General features: G+C 50.5%; 1 protein-coding gene and 1 long non-coding RNA gene across 8 annotated transcripts in view; one reads left to right on the forward strand and one right to left on the reverse strand.

The window, feature by feature from the left end:
* Window positions 1-9163, reverse strand: part of PTPRN2 (protein tyrosine phosphatase receptor type N2) — a 931942-nt gene extending 922779 nt beyond the window's left edge. For 2 of the 4 annotated variants that reach the window (XM_070266125.1, XM_070266126.1), the window contains exon 1: window positions 8973-9111. In XM_070266125.1, coding sequence (XP_070122226.1) covers window positions 8973-9072 — 100 coding nt within the window. In that variant the 5' untranslated portion in view covers window positions 9073-9111. Of the gene's footprint in view, window positions 1-8972 lie in introns of all 4 variants that reach the window. The other 2 variants (XM_070266124.1, XM_023640190.2) reach the window with 2 other exon arrangements.
* Window positions 7641-12294, forward strand: LOC138923934 (uncharacterized). 4 transcript variants are annotated; one of them, XR_011438309.1, is made up of 5 exons: window positions 9194-9439; window positions 9584-9780; window positions 10056-10185; window positions 10653-10809; window positions 11152-12294. It is a non-coding gene; the product is annotated as an uncharacterized lncRNA (long non-coding RNA). The 4 variants fall into 4 exon arrangements; XR_011438308.1 differs by having other exon boundaries at window positions 10656-10809; XR_011438311.1 differs by lacking the exon at window positions 10653-10809.
* The last annotated feature ends 2143 nt before the right edge of the window (window positions 12295-14437 follow it).

Raw genomic sequence — 14437 nt, forward strand, 5'->3', positions numbered from 1 at the left:
ACCCAGAGCCCCAAATCAGAAAGTCTGAGTCCAGGGGCCATCTCAAAAACACAAAGAATTTGGTAATTTGCTTGTGGTATAAATTAAGAGAGATTATAGGTGAAGTCCTTTCATTTCTCTTGGCTTCTAATATGAGTTTAAGTGCAAACTAAAGATGACCAGATTGGAAAGATAAGGCAACCTCTCAACCAGTCAACATGCTGCGCTGAAAGGATATCTTCTGTCATTTAATTTGTGTTCTGGAGCCACATCCATTCATTTCCCACCATATTTGCGGAAATCATCTGAAGTTTTTGGCTCTGCTAGAATCCTCTTTTCATTCTATATTGACTATTTCATGGGATCAAAGACTGGAACACCCTGGGGGAAGCAGGAATGAGGCTGCCAGAAGGCTCAGTCACAAGCATGGGCCCCCGTCCCTTGGAGCTGATCCTCATACTCCCACAGGGGCTTTTAATCACATCTGTGTTCCACTCATACGACACTTAAATCAGATGGAAGTCTGATGATCTTAAAGTTGGCCTATTTTGAGGCAAAAGCAGAGAAACAGATTCAATAAGTTCTGAAACATTTTTTGGCAAAAGCAGATGTACCTTTGCAGGACAGAAGACTTGAGGTGGCAAGGCTAGTGGACAGTGACTCATGGACCCAGATTCCCATTCCCTGCCCACTACTGAGAAACTGTGCTTTCACTGGTATGCTTCCTCTGATGCCATTCAAGTACTGGCTATTTCAGAGAAGATACCCATCACTGAATTGGCTTCAAGCTGTACCACAGGTTAATTACTGCTTTGAGCTGGATTAAAGCCACAGCCTCAAATGAAAAAAGTATCAGCCTCCCATGGCCAATTTTATTGGCTGCTCCATCCATTTACAAGTTGACCACATTTCACTGTTGGAGTCAGAATTAACTTGCACCATTAATATAAAGTCCTTTTCCCTTTGGAAACCAAGTCAGCCTTTCTTCTGAAAATTTCTTCCACCAAACAAACCATTTCCAAACACTTGCTTTGTATTGCATGTAGGACATTACATCAGAAACCAAACTGGGCTTTTAGAACCACACAGTGACACAGAATGCCCACGTCACATGAGGGAAAGTTTAGTTCTTTCATCTACCAGCACACCTCAGAAAAGAACACTGAGTGACTGAAACGAGCCATCTCTTTGCCTATTTGCCACTATAAATAGTAAGCTTAGATGGAACCTACCCTTAAAATTTTCTTATGAGAGTAATCTCTCTTTTATCCTTTACTCTGAAGTGGGCTTTTTGTTGAAACAAGTATGAAATGAGAGCTAGCTTCTTTGCTGTTTGAATTATGACATTTTAAAAATCTGATAGAAGCATTCCGAACAGAGTGTTTATGGACACATCAAGCAGTGAATTCTATGGTGGCACTTGCATTCCTGCCATCATGGGAAGACTAAAAGAGTCCAAAAACCAGTCATCCATTTCCAAACATCAAAATTCCCTCAGATAGGCAAACCAAGTACAGATCTTTCTCGAATTACAATGGGGTTATGTCCCAATAAACCCATCGTAAGTTGAAAATATCGAAAGTTGAAAATGTTTAAAATACACCTAACCTACCAAACATCATAGCCTAGCCCACCTTAATGTGCTCAGAACACTTACATTAGCCTACGGTTGGGCAAAACCACCTAACACAAAGCCTATTTTATAATAAAGTGCTGAACATCTCATGTAACTTATTGAATACTGTACTGAAAGTGAAAAACAGAATGGTTGTATGGGTGCAGAATGGTTCTAAGTGTATCAGTTGTTTACCCTCATGATTGTGTGGCTGACTGGGAGCTGTGGCTCGCTGCCCCTTACCAGCATCACAAGAGAGCATCTGACCGCATGCATATCACTAGCCCAGGAAAAGATCAAACTTCAAAATTCAAAGTACAGTTTCAGTGAGTATTGCTTTCACACCATTGCAAAGTCGAAACATTGTTAAGTCAAACCATCATAAGTCCAAGACCATCTGTAATTGAACCTGACACCCAAAACAAAACCCAACTCAGAAAATCAAAGTTTGATTTGAAAAAATCAAAATTTGGCCCCTCCAGGGCCAAAGGGCATTTTCAAATTCTCTTGGAACAGGCCTAACAAGCCTAGAGGTTCTGAAGCTCCTTAGAGAAAGACAATTTGACAAATGAAAACCACCTCTGTCCCTACAACAGTAAGAGGCAGACATCCCTGTTCTTGTAGAGTTGGGGAAGTATGTTCTAACAACACACAGAATCCTTCTGCTAGGACCTGCATCCTACAGAACTATCCCTGCCCCATCCTGGCATCACCCACTGGAAACAAAAGGAGACTCTGAAGGGCACAGACCTAGGACCCAATCCCAGCACTGGGTATCCTGTAATATGCTGCTTAGCCACTCCAAGCCTGCCTTCCAATCTGTAAAATGGAGATAGAAATGCTCACCTGTCAAGGTTATTCTGGGGAGTACAAGTAACCAGACGTGGAGAGCTCCAGGGGTTGCTACAAAGGGAGAGGCAGGCTGTCACTACAAAGGGAGAGCACCAGGCAGTGACGGGGTGATGAAACTGTTCTATAACCTGTCCTTAAAATCTATACATAGAATGGTATACCAAAATAAAAAGTCAATTTCACTGTATGATCATTTTTAATCAAATTAAAAAGAGAAAGCACCCTGAACTGTTTCATAACTATTAGCTCATCCATTCCCTCCCTCCTGCCATGGCTTGAACCACCCTAATGGAAACCATCACTAGTCACTGGTGCTGAGAGGGACTGTCCCTGCCTTTCTGAATCAAGTCAATACTACTGGAGGGAATATATAAAAACAAAATAAGTAAAATGCCCTCTTATCTACCTCCATACAGGAGAGTTAACACTGAGTGATCATCACAAAACCCTAAAGGGCTTGCTTATTTTTTTCACATCATATACACAGAGGCCTTTGGGTTTTCGGGGTTTTTCGGGGGTTTTTTGGTGAGGAAAATTGGCGCTGAGTTAACATCTGTTACCAATCTTCCTCTTTTTGCTTGAGGAAGATTCGCCCTAAGCTAACATCCAGGCCATTCTTCCATCTATTTTGTATGTGCATCACTGCCACAGCATGGCTGCCAACAAGTGCTATAGGTCCACACCCAGGAACCGAACCTAGCCCACCAAAGCAGAGCACGCTGAATTTAACCACGAGGCCATGTGGCCAGTCCCCAGAGACCATTTTAAAGACAGAGCAACCTGATGTTTCGAACATCAGCACCTCTAGTCCAAAGTCTAGTTTCTTAGAATAATGGAGTCACCTACTTATAAGTGCAGAAACCAACTAACAAACAAAAAGTTACTTAATATGTGAACAAGTGTTTCTAGAACCACACCTCTCTTCACTTCCTGCCCTAGATATTGAAATAGTGGTTGGGTAGAGTAGTTAGAGACAGCACAATTTAAGAGAAAAAAATTCCGTCTTCCTTCAACAAACTCTGTTTCCAGGCAGCAGAAAAAGTGCATTGACTGTGTTCTGCTTCTTGGGTTTCTGGCTTCCTATCAACCAAGATTAAAAAATAAGTCCAGCTGGGTCTACACTTATGAAGGTCAATTTAGACTAATGTGAAAATAGCTGCCAGGTGCTTTTATGTGGAGCAGAGGGTTATCTGCCATGAATTCAGCTGTTGGCTTTCTTGGGAAACGAAACATCTTTGTCAGAAGAGATAAGATAGGTTATTAGTTAACTGAGCCTCTCTGGGCCCCATCTACCTCAGGATACATCTGGATGAAAACCCTTTCTGCCCATTTCTTAAGCTCTTTTTCACCTCTCTATACACAAGGAATCCTTAAACTAGCAATATTTGCATATACCCAGGCATGTCTTAAATATCTTCCACCCAAAGCAAGAGGGTTATTTTTAGTTTTTTCCACATTTAGTTATAAATAGTTTTTCATAAGGAATTTTGAAATTCTAAGGTAAGGTCCCAAGAGGTCACAGTAATGGAAACTTTTCTTAATAAAACCGTATATAATGATAGCCCAGCTGACCCCACCTCTCCTTCATACTTTACTACTCTTCCCCACCCCCTATTCCTAACTTTGAAAAATCCAAAGAAAAGTGGGTGAATAACAGTATTCACAAATTAGGTAATACTGCATGTAAAAAACGTAACAAAATAAACCCAGAATGCAGAAATTATCATCATGTAAAAGAATCAATGATAGCTACAGAGTTCATCAAAACATATGTCCTGGGGTGAAGAGCTTTGAGTCACATATTTCAGCCTGAGCTGCAGATTCACTGCACTGCTATCACCATTCTTCATGGAAGCCAGGGATCCAACAAGTCTGCACATTTCATGGCACACAGAAATCCCTGGCTTGCATGCTGCCGTGGGCCCAACATCACCATGGAGGAAAGTAGAAGGCAGACTACTACAAATTTAGCACATGCCCTGTACCTGCTCGGTGGGCACCACTGATGATGATATTGGTACCCAGGCACAAAAAGAGCTGAGATGCACAGCTAAGCTTAGCATAGAAAGAAAGTCATTTGAAAACTTCTTTTACTCCCCGCACATTCCTTCCAAGTCTGACACATTTAACTGCCATCTCTGGACACAGGGGACAGCCACGTCACAATTCCACCCAATGCATCTGGTCTCGTGGGTGACCGCATTGTCTGGCACCTCCTTTTCCCAGAAGCCCTGGGTTTTCTATGCATCCCAATCCTTCTGCATGGGGACATCAGCACCTGAGGCTGAAGGAGCCAGAACAGGAGAGAGAAGAGACAACAGGCAGAGAAGTGCTCACAGCAGAGAAGGCAGCAGGGCTCCGGCTCTGGGGGAGGGGAAGGCTGTCATTACCATACAACCAACAGAATCAAAGGCTCCGGACTCCAAGAAGCAAAGATGGATTTGTGCTTTTATGGCAGGAAGGGGGCTTTGGTTTCACAATTAACAATCATAGCATCTAGTCCACAAAGCCTACTCCTGCTCCTGGCCGCTCTTTCCTTCCCAGCTCTGCATGGGGGCTTACTATGAACGAAAAATATGTGTGGGCAAAAGGGAAGAGGGCGGCAAAAACAAAGGAGGAAAACAAACGCTTGTCTTCAAAGCTAGGTATGTTGGTTAGGTTTGACTTTGCATTCTCCAAGCAAAATTTGCATGAAAGGTTGACTCTATCCTTTGGCAAATGAAATTCATATTTCCTCAGCAAAAGGAGGAAGATCTTTGATATGATGGCCCTTATAAACATGGGGCTGCCTGAGGTGTACAAACTGGCCTCCCTGTAACCGAAGAATGGCTTAAATTCAAAGGGCTTACATTCAAGTCAGAATTAGAGAAAAGTGCTGAACACCAAACAAAAGGATGTACTGAAATCACAGAAAAAGGCAGAAGGAAGGAGCAAAGAAAAACTCAAAGATGGAAGTATACAAAGAGAATTGTGAAACTGTCAGGGACAATGCTGCCTGACACAGTAATAGTATTTTGGCTACAAGAAAAAAGTTGAATCATATCATCGAAAAGGGGTGCCATATTCCTGCCCCATTCACCTCTGACAATAATATCACAGACAATGGCACACTAAGTGCCATAAGGGAGCCTTTGCACAGAAAAGACACAGGCAAAACGCGTGGTGCAAGGGCAGGAAGCTCAAGCGATCAGGGGAAAGCACGCCCTTGAAGAAAGGGAGAGGTGGGACATCCACCGCCATCGGGATGCTGCTAATGGCTATTGTGAAAATAAGATGGTGTCATGGAGCGTGTCTCAGAGCAATGAGAATAACTCAGATATGGGAGTTTTGTTGATCTAAGGTTTCATCAAAAGCTCTTTTACTATCCAAATGTAACGAGTCCCCTGGCTCAAAGCAAGGCACCCTGTTCAGAAAGAACTGGTCTTAGGTCTTAGTAACAACTGACCCCTCTTTTTAACCTACAACTTATAATGTAAGCGAAGAGCAAATACTCAAATCTCCAGGAACCATGTGTGTTCTGTAGGCCTCAACCTGAGGTTGTATTGATAGCTAAATAAATAGATTACAAGTGACATGGTTGAGGCCAGATTTAAGGTCTCTGGGTGCATCTTCCATTGTGCCTCATTATCTGGAACAATGTAGTTGGTGTGACCATTATCAAACAAGATGCAGATGGCTAAGGAAAGAGAAAAATGGCAGCATATGTCCCTCATGGGTGACCACGGCTCCCCCTATACTTTCTAGAGACTGCTTACAAGAATTCTGAGGATATGGCAGCAGCACTCTGGGTGAAGATGTTGCAGGGATAGGAAGGCTACATGGACAAGGATGTAGAAAGCTTATAAAGGTAAACAAGGCTACACGCTATCCCAGGTTGGGTCTCAAAATGGGAAGACCACACCTCTCACTATCTGGATATAGCACCAAGCAATTTCCAATCAAACAGGGAATGTAGCAGGTTAAACCTATCACCTGAAGTCCTTGAAACAGTTCTTATGATGTCTGGGCCCCCAATGTTGTCCCACACACAGACTGTGACCAGGAGGCTCCCTTGGGGCACACCCTGAACGGAAGAGGAATAAGGCATCTCTTTTCAAGGATATGATTCAATTGTGCTTCTAGCTAAAATACCATTGCTGCATCAGGCAGCTTTGTTCAAGACAGTCTCGTGATTTTCTTCTCTTCATATACTTCCCATCTTTTGAGTTTTCCTTAGCTCCCTGCATCAGCCACCTCCCCCTTCTTCCTTTCTCTGTGATTTCAGCAAAATGCTATAAATCGGCAATTATAATGCAAAGAGAGTAGTCAAGAACCAACCTCCTGCTCATCTCATAGAAGCCACCTTCTCTGGAACACAGAGTGGCTGAGATCAGCTCACTCTGGTTCTCCATGACCTATGTGTACGTGGAGGGTGGTTTCTGGCCAGCTGAGCAAACAGCTCACACACGAGGTACCACACCTGTTCAAGCCGCAGGAAAGAAGGAACACAGTCCAGTAACAGTACTGGTGCACAGCTCAGCCTTCATAGCTGGTTTGGAGCAAGGTCCTGAAGGTCAAGCCAGAACAAGCGAGGCCCCAAGCCTCCCCAAGCAGGGCTCACCTAACAAGGATGATGTGTGTGTGGAGTGGCCCTCAGGACACCCAGTAAGTCTGACAACAGCACTCCAGGATGTGGGGTACAGGAATCACCACTCTACCCCTGAACTCCACCCCAGGAAGCAAGGATGTCCCTTCCAAGCACCAGCTCTGGCTCTAACTGCCACGCTGTGCCACACTGCCCACCAGGCCAGGGAGAGTGCGAGGAAACAAGGAAAGCAAGGGAGAAATTGCTTAGCCAGGAATCTGGGGAGACTGTTCACACACCTCTCCCTGCAGTTCCTGTCTGGGACGGGAAGGTGAAGCCCACTGGAGATGAGAAGGGCAAGCCCGGGATGGGAGCGGGGTCAGGGTGGCTGAGCTGAGTCCTCGCTCCACCACCATGCACCTAAATTCGCACTCACTCTTTTAACACCTATTATTCTAATCCATTACGTTTGATAATCTTGGCCTTGAAGCTCAAACCTGAGCTTTACGGTAAATCTCCTTAACAAACGAGATTAGAAAGGAGGGAGGTACGGGGGACAGCCACTTCCTGGGTTAAAATTTAAAAGGCCGTGTCCGAAGAGAGCTAACTCCGGGCTCAGCCCGTCAGGAACACTTCCCCTTCCCTCTTCCTTCCACTTCTGTCAGAAGGAAAATGTCTGATTACAAGGATGGCGGTAGAGGGTCCACGCGTTGAAGACGCAGGTGGGAGGCTGAGGCAGGGCAGGATCGGCGCGGCGCGGAGGGCTGGGTGAGAGAGAAGACCCCCGGCCGCGCGTCCCCTCTCGGTCGCCCCAGGCCGCGCGGGAGGGTCCTGTCCAAGTGGGCGGCCTCCCGGCGCGGCCCTCCGGCACCGCCCGCCCGCGGCGCACGCGGCTCGAACACGCGGCGGGCGCACCGCACCCCAGCCGGTCGCCAAGGGCGCTGGCGGCGCCCAACCCCACGCCGAGGCGGGAGGGGCTGAGGCCGCGCGTCTGCGAGCGCGGAGCGCCCGGGCAGGGGCCTCGCGGGAGGAGACCAGGGGAGGGGACCAGGGGACGCCGGCCGCTGGCGGAGGACGCTGAGGCAGGCGCGAGTCCCGCTCAGCATCGCGCGCGAGCACCGGGAGGGGCCTGGGCCAAGCCCCTCTCAGCTCTAGGGAGCCCCCCCACCCCTGCCCCGCGCCCCTCACTCCCTCAGGCGACCCTCCCCCAGCCCCCTCACTCCCTCAGGCGACCCTCCCCCGCCCCCTCACTCCCTCAGGCGACCCTCCCCCAGCCCCCTCACTCCCTCAGGCGACCCTCCCCCCCCCGCCCCCTCACTCCCTCAGGCGACCCTCCCCCCCCCCGGCCCCCTCACTCCCTCAGGCGACCCTCCCCCCCCCCCGCCCCCTCACTCCCTCAGGCGACCCTCCCCCAGCCCCCTCACTCCCTCAGGCGACCCTCCCCCTTTCATTCACTCACGCGCCCCTCCCCCATTACTCACTCAGGCGTCCCTCCCCCTTGCGCTCACTCACACCCACATTCACTCAGGCGCCCCTCCTGCGCCCCTCACTCCCTCAGGCGACCCTCCCCCTTCACTCACTCACGCGCCCTTCCCCCATTACTCACTCAGGAGTCCCTCCCCCTTGTGCTCACTCACACAGACGCCCCCTGCCTCCAACACCCACATTCACTCAGGCGCCCCTCCCGCGCCCCTCATTCACTCAGGCACCCCTCCCCCGCCCCTTCACTCGCTCAAGCGCCCCTCCCCCATTATTCACTCAGGCGTCCCTCCCCCTTCCCCTCACTCACACAGACGCCCCTCCCCCTATCTCCTCACTCACTGAGGCGTCCCTCTCCCATACCCTCACTGACTCAGGCGCCCCCTGCCTCCAACCGCCTCATTCACTCAGGTACCCCCTTTCCCCCGCCCCCTCACTCAGGCGCCCCCTCCCCTCCCGACCTCTGACCCCCCCCCCACTCACCCAGAAGCCCCGGGAGTGGCCGGGCGCGGGTCGCGGGGGCGGCGGGCGGGCCGCGCGGCAGTAGAAGCAGCAACAGCAGGAGCGCGAGCGGCGGCCCCATGTCCGCTGGCTGGCGGGCAGGCGGCGCTCAGTCCATGGCGGCGGCTCCTCCCTGCGCGCCTGGCGCCGCCGAAGCTTCAGCACCGGACAGCGCCGCCGGCCCCGCCCCCGACACGCCCCCGGCCACGCCCCCGATGCGCCGGGCACGCCCCACGACGTGCGTTCGCCCGCCGGCCACGCCCCCCGACGTCCCCGCGCCTGGCCCCGCGCTGCCTCCGAGTCGGACGGGCGTCGCGCCTCTGTAGTCCCAGCCGGTCTTCCTCTTCGGGCCCCTCTGCCCCGGCTTTCTCGGGAGTCGCACTGCCCCGCTTGCAGACGTCCGGGGCCTGGGACGGAACGGCGCGAACCCTCTCTCCTCGGCTGGGCAGGTGCCACCGCGCTGTGACACGCGGCGTCACGACCACGCGGGCCTGGCGGCACTTGAGGCGTGGACGGCGCGGCCCAGGAGCCAGTTCCGGCTCTCACTGAGCTTTGCTGCGTTTGAATGTGAATGACCATTTGTGTCCCCGCAGGTGCAGACCCGGTGGAAGCTCTCCTGAAGCGCGGGCGGTGTCGCGGCCCCTGGAAGGGGACGGAGGAACAGCCGTGCGGGGTCCTCAGCCTGGACAGAAGGGGCCTGCGGGAGGCTAACCTGGAGCTGTGGAAGCCCCTCCTGCGCTCTGCGCTCGGTTGGCGGGTCAGGGCTCCATAGCGGGGACGAGGCCCGGAGGTGGGGTCCGCCTGGGTCCTTCCCTCCTCCCTGTGGCCGGGCCCAGAGGGGCCCCTGAGAACCCTGTGTACTTCCCGGGGAGACTGCTACTTCCTAAAGGCGGGGCTGTGAGGGTCCCCGGGGGCAGAAGGCATCAGAGGGGGCTCTGTGTGTGAGTGTGTCAGAGAGAGGTGGGGTGTGCGTGCGCGCTGTGAATGGGTGTGGGGGGTGAGGATGTAGAGTATGGTCGTATTATGCGAGTGTGGTGTGTGTGTGCCCCCCACATCTCACCCCAGGCCAATCTCCTCCATCATTGTCTTCGTCGTCATCTCTTGTGGCCCTGCCAGGGACCCCAGTCCCCCGCCTGCTTCAGCGTTGGCAGTGGCCTGAGCCTCCACTGACCCCTGTGGATCCCACTCACCCAAGGTCAGCTCTCATTCCCGCTCCTGCCCATCCCTCTGGGTTCTCGCTGCCTGGCCCTCGTCAGCCAGCCTGTGTGTGCCCCTCACCACTCCCGACAAGGCTACCTGTGCACACTTTGGGGTTAAGGGTGATGGCGAGGGAGTTGGGACTCAGCACAGCCCATCTCCAGTTGGAATTGAATATTGGGTCTGACTGCCCCACAGTTCCCCCTTTGCTGATGCCCTGCATCCCCAGACGGCCACTGCCCTCCCTGCAGGGTCCCTCCCTCTCCCCACCTGCTCAGCATGCTCTGTCTGTCCCTTTCCCTGAGAGAGCAGCAGCAGTCATCGCCCCACAGTGACTTTTCTTCCTCCTGCTGCATGGACAATTGGCTGTTTGTAACCTCCAGATCCCACAACGGGTAGGGGAAAAGGGTGGTGAAGGGGCTTTTCAGTAGACTTGGGTTTCTTTATTCCTTGTGTTATTCTTAGTAGCCTGACTCCAGGTTAGCACCCTGCTGCTCTCACCTCAAAGCAAATGGGACTCCTTGAGTAGAATTCATCAATGAGACGATTCATTCTCACACTCTGAGAAAGGCTGCAAGACACTCATTCCTCAGCTTGATTACACCACACCACAAGCCACAATGTGAGCACACAGGGCTTACCCCAAATGTGGGCTCAGAGCATGAGAGATCCACCTTGGTGAAGGTGGGAGGCCGAACGGGGAGGAGACATTGGCAGATGGCTTGGACAGGCATGTCTATCCTCAGAGGTCCGGAGAGCCAACTGGTGGTAAATTTGGTGACAGAAACAATAGGAAAAAAGAGAAATAAGATCAAAATGGGCTGGAAGGTAAAGCTCATTAATGCCAGGGCCCAAGAGGTGATTCAGAAGCAAGAGGGCAGGACATACAACTCTGTTCAGTGACATCACTTTGTGATGTGGAAGGATCTGTTTCCAAATACCTAACTCCGTTTTTCTGTTGTAGGTGAGGGTCTACGTAACCAAATGCCTGCTTAAATGCGAGTCACTACATTCACACTGGAGAGGGAGCCATCCGTCCAAGAACCAAAAAGCCTATCCGTGCCCACAAGTTGGAGGCTGCTGGGCCTCTGCCACTGGCAGAATCCACTGGCATTTGTAGTGGACATTGTGAAAGACTTGGAGGAGCTTAGGGCTCCTCCTGTGCCTGTATCCTGGAGGACTGTTTACTTTTGGGGTGGGTGTCTCCTGTTCCTTGGCATTGTTAAACAGGTCTCACGGAAAGGGCCTGGGATTGTTTGTTCTTTCATTGTTTGACTGGCTGCTGTTGACAGTGGTTTCCTGAACCAGGTCCTGCTTCACTCCAAGGCCCCAGCTCCGGAATTCTGACAGGGTCGAAGCAAAGTTGTAGCAAAGTTTGCCCCAAGAAAGGCAAAATGGAAAACCAGAGAGGCACAAGAGGGATTGCAAGATTATAGTAACAAAGGCACTGAGAAGAAGCACAAAATTCACCAGGTGGCGTAGGAAAGAGGGTGGAAGCTGCTGCCCATTCCTTCTGGTCTCAGCACTGAATTTGACCAGAGCACACCAGTCCTGGGCTGTACTTGACAACCCACAAAACCTTAGCTCTGCTGAAACGACAGGAAGTTAAAGGCAGAGAAATGGAGAATGTGGAAGGAAGGAAGAAAGAATGGGGCTAGGTTCCAGAACTAAATCTGAGGTAGCCCAGATTTCTGACCTGGAGGACAGCTGTGCATGGCTCCTTCTGGAATGCTAGCTAGATAGATCATCACACCAGGAATTCCCAGTCTTTGACCGTGATACACGAGCTGTGCATGTGTGTGCACCCGTGCGTGCATGTGTGCGTGTGTACATGTGTGTGCAACTGCACATATGTATGTGCATGTGTGGGTGTGTACGTGTGCATGCACTCGTGCACATGTATTTGGTGTGCTGGGTGCACGTGCCTACATGTATGTATAAGAACATGATTAAATGCTATACAAGGCACACATATACATGTATCTGTCCACTACGTGTACAGCATTCACTCAAAACATATGCTTAATCCCTGGGCCCTTTAGGCCAAGGGTGTCCCCTACATTTATTTATGCTTTGTGCTTTTCTACTTATAAAATCATTTAATCTATTATTGTCTCACTTGCTAATATTTGTGATATACCCTCATAGCGTGCCAGGGGCAGTATGTGGTGCAATCTTACAGTTCACAGTTAAAACATATTTGCAGTCATAGGTCAAGGAATGACTTCTAAGGAGATTTTCAAGGTCAAATACAGCATTGGAGCTGGGCTTCCTTCAAGGGCCTCCTGTCTGCCTGAGGTGAGTAGAGTGGAACTCCCAGAGAGAACCCAGGGGCTTGAAGTCAGAAGGTCAGGGCTCAGATCCTAGCATCTCACATGCACCAGCTCTGTGGCCTTGAATGTTGCTGAGGGGTGAGAGATCAAACTATTGGCCACCCTGATGGTTTTGACCGTATCAGTGAGTGCTCTGGATTATATCAGAGTTGACGAGAATAACTGTGACATCTAATTAGGACCAGAAAATATTTTTTTTTTTCTTAAGGTTAGCACCTGAACCACCAACTGTTGCCAATCTTTTTTTTTTTTTTCCTGTTTTTTCTCCCCAAATCCCCACAGTACATAGTTGTATATTTTTTAGTTGTGGGTCCCTCTAGTTGTGGCATGTGGGACGCCGCCTCAGCATGACCTAATGAGCAGTGCCATGTCCGTACCCAGGATCCAAACTTGTAAAACCCTGGGCTGCCAAAGCAGAGGGTGCCAACTTAACCACTTGGCCACGAGGCTGGCCCCAGAAAGTATTTTAAATGGGGCAACTAGGCCTCCGGTTCTCTGTGTCAAAAGGAAAAAAACACAAAACAGCAGAGCTGCAGGGGATTCAGTGGGGTGGTGAGTATGAGAGCTGGGGGAGAAGGCTCAGTCATGAATGCCCCAGGCTTTCACTGCGTCAACAGCACTGAATGTGTCCTGGCACTCTCCTCCTCCAGGTGGAAGGCTGGGATGTTCACTGTGCTAGGTTGAAATGCTCACTGGGCTTCCACTTGATCAGAAACAGCTTTCTAAAGAAGGGGCATTTGAGGTGAGGTTTTAGCGCATGCAGAGAGGCAGCATGTGAGCAAAGGTGCCTGAACATGTGCTAACAAATATCCTCAAATTATTCATTGTAGGCATACAGTTTGGCTCTTGCTGAATGGCATAATAGTCTGGTCAACTGTGATGAAATTTGAATTACTGACTAAAGCAGTCAAAACTGCCAGATTGGCCATTTTTAGTTGGCTATTTTTCTTCATTTAAACACAGCCCGGGTCTCTATTTGAACAGCGAACCTGGGTGTGAGTCATCTGATGGTCTAGTTCCATCCGTGAGGGAAAGCAGGCGGCCATACCCCAAGGAGAGGGGCCTCCTGAGTTGGCCTGTGGGCTGCCAGCCCGATGTTCACTGAGCCCCGTCTGTAGGGCTGGGAGTGAACCGTTCCCACCTCCACTGCTGCAGAGACAGGTGCCCCACAAGGCTGCCTGCCACTCAGCACTGGCACGTCACCAGGAACCTACCTGCTACTCCTTGAGGTCTTGTCCAGAGTGGATCCCCTGCCCTCTGCAGTACACCTCCCTGGCTCCCAGAGAGTGACAGTTCTGTCCAGCGCTCCCCCAGTATTGCTCCTGGACCCCAAAGCTCAGAAGAATTGGGCTGAGCATGTTGTGGTGTTGTGTCATCAGCACTTTGCCAGTGAACACATGGTAAGAGCGTTCTGATCCTGAGTGATGTGGAGCTGGTGTTGTCTGCACAGCACTGTTCCCGTGACGTCAACAGCACTCCAGCTTGTCTTTGTGGGACTTCTCCCCGTGAATACCTGTCCATCACGATGTGCCACCAGGTAAAGGCTTGGGCTTGAATGAGGCCAGGCAGATGCTCTGTCCTGGAATGTGGGTTACAGCAGAGTGACACAGGCTGGAAATGGTCGAAGCTGCCCCCTGGGGATTGCCTGTGGCTCCTGGGACTTCATATTTAAATCAGTGTTCTTTCTTTTACTTAGAGTCAGGAAAGTAGACGAGGGAAGGTCTGAAGCAACAGGCATTAATCTTACTTCACCAAAATTTAAACTGAGCAGAAAGTCATGTTCTCCCAACAATCTGGCTAATCAATCTGTTTCTGGAGCACATTCATATCCTATGGTGCTTTCCCAGAATATTCTAGATGAACAAGTGGTACACGGAGACATCCTGGCTGAAGGTCTCCTGGCAAAGCCCTAGAAGA

Source organism: Equus caballus, chromosome 4, assembly GCF_041296265.1.
Source record: "Equus caballus isolate H_3958 breed thoroughbred chromosome 4, TB-T2T, whole genome shotgun sequence".
Taxonomy (NCBI): Eukaryota; Metazoa; Chordata; class Mammalia; order Perissodactyla; family Equidae; genus Equus; species Equus caballus.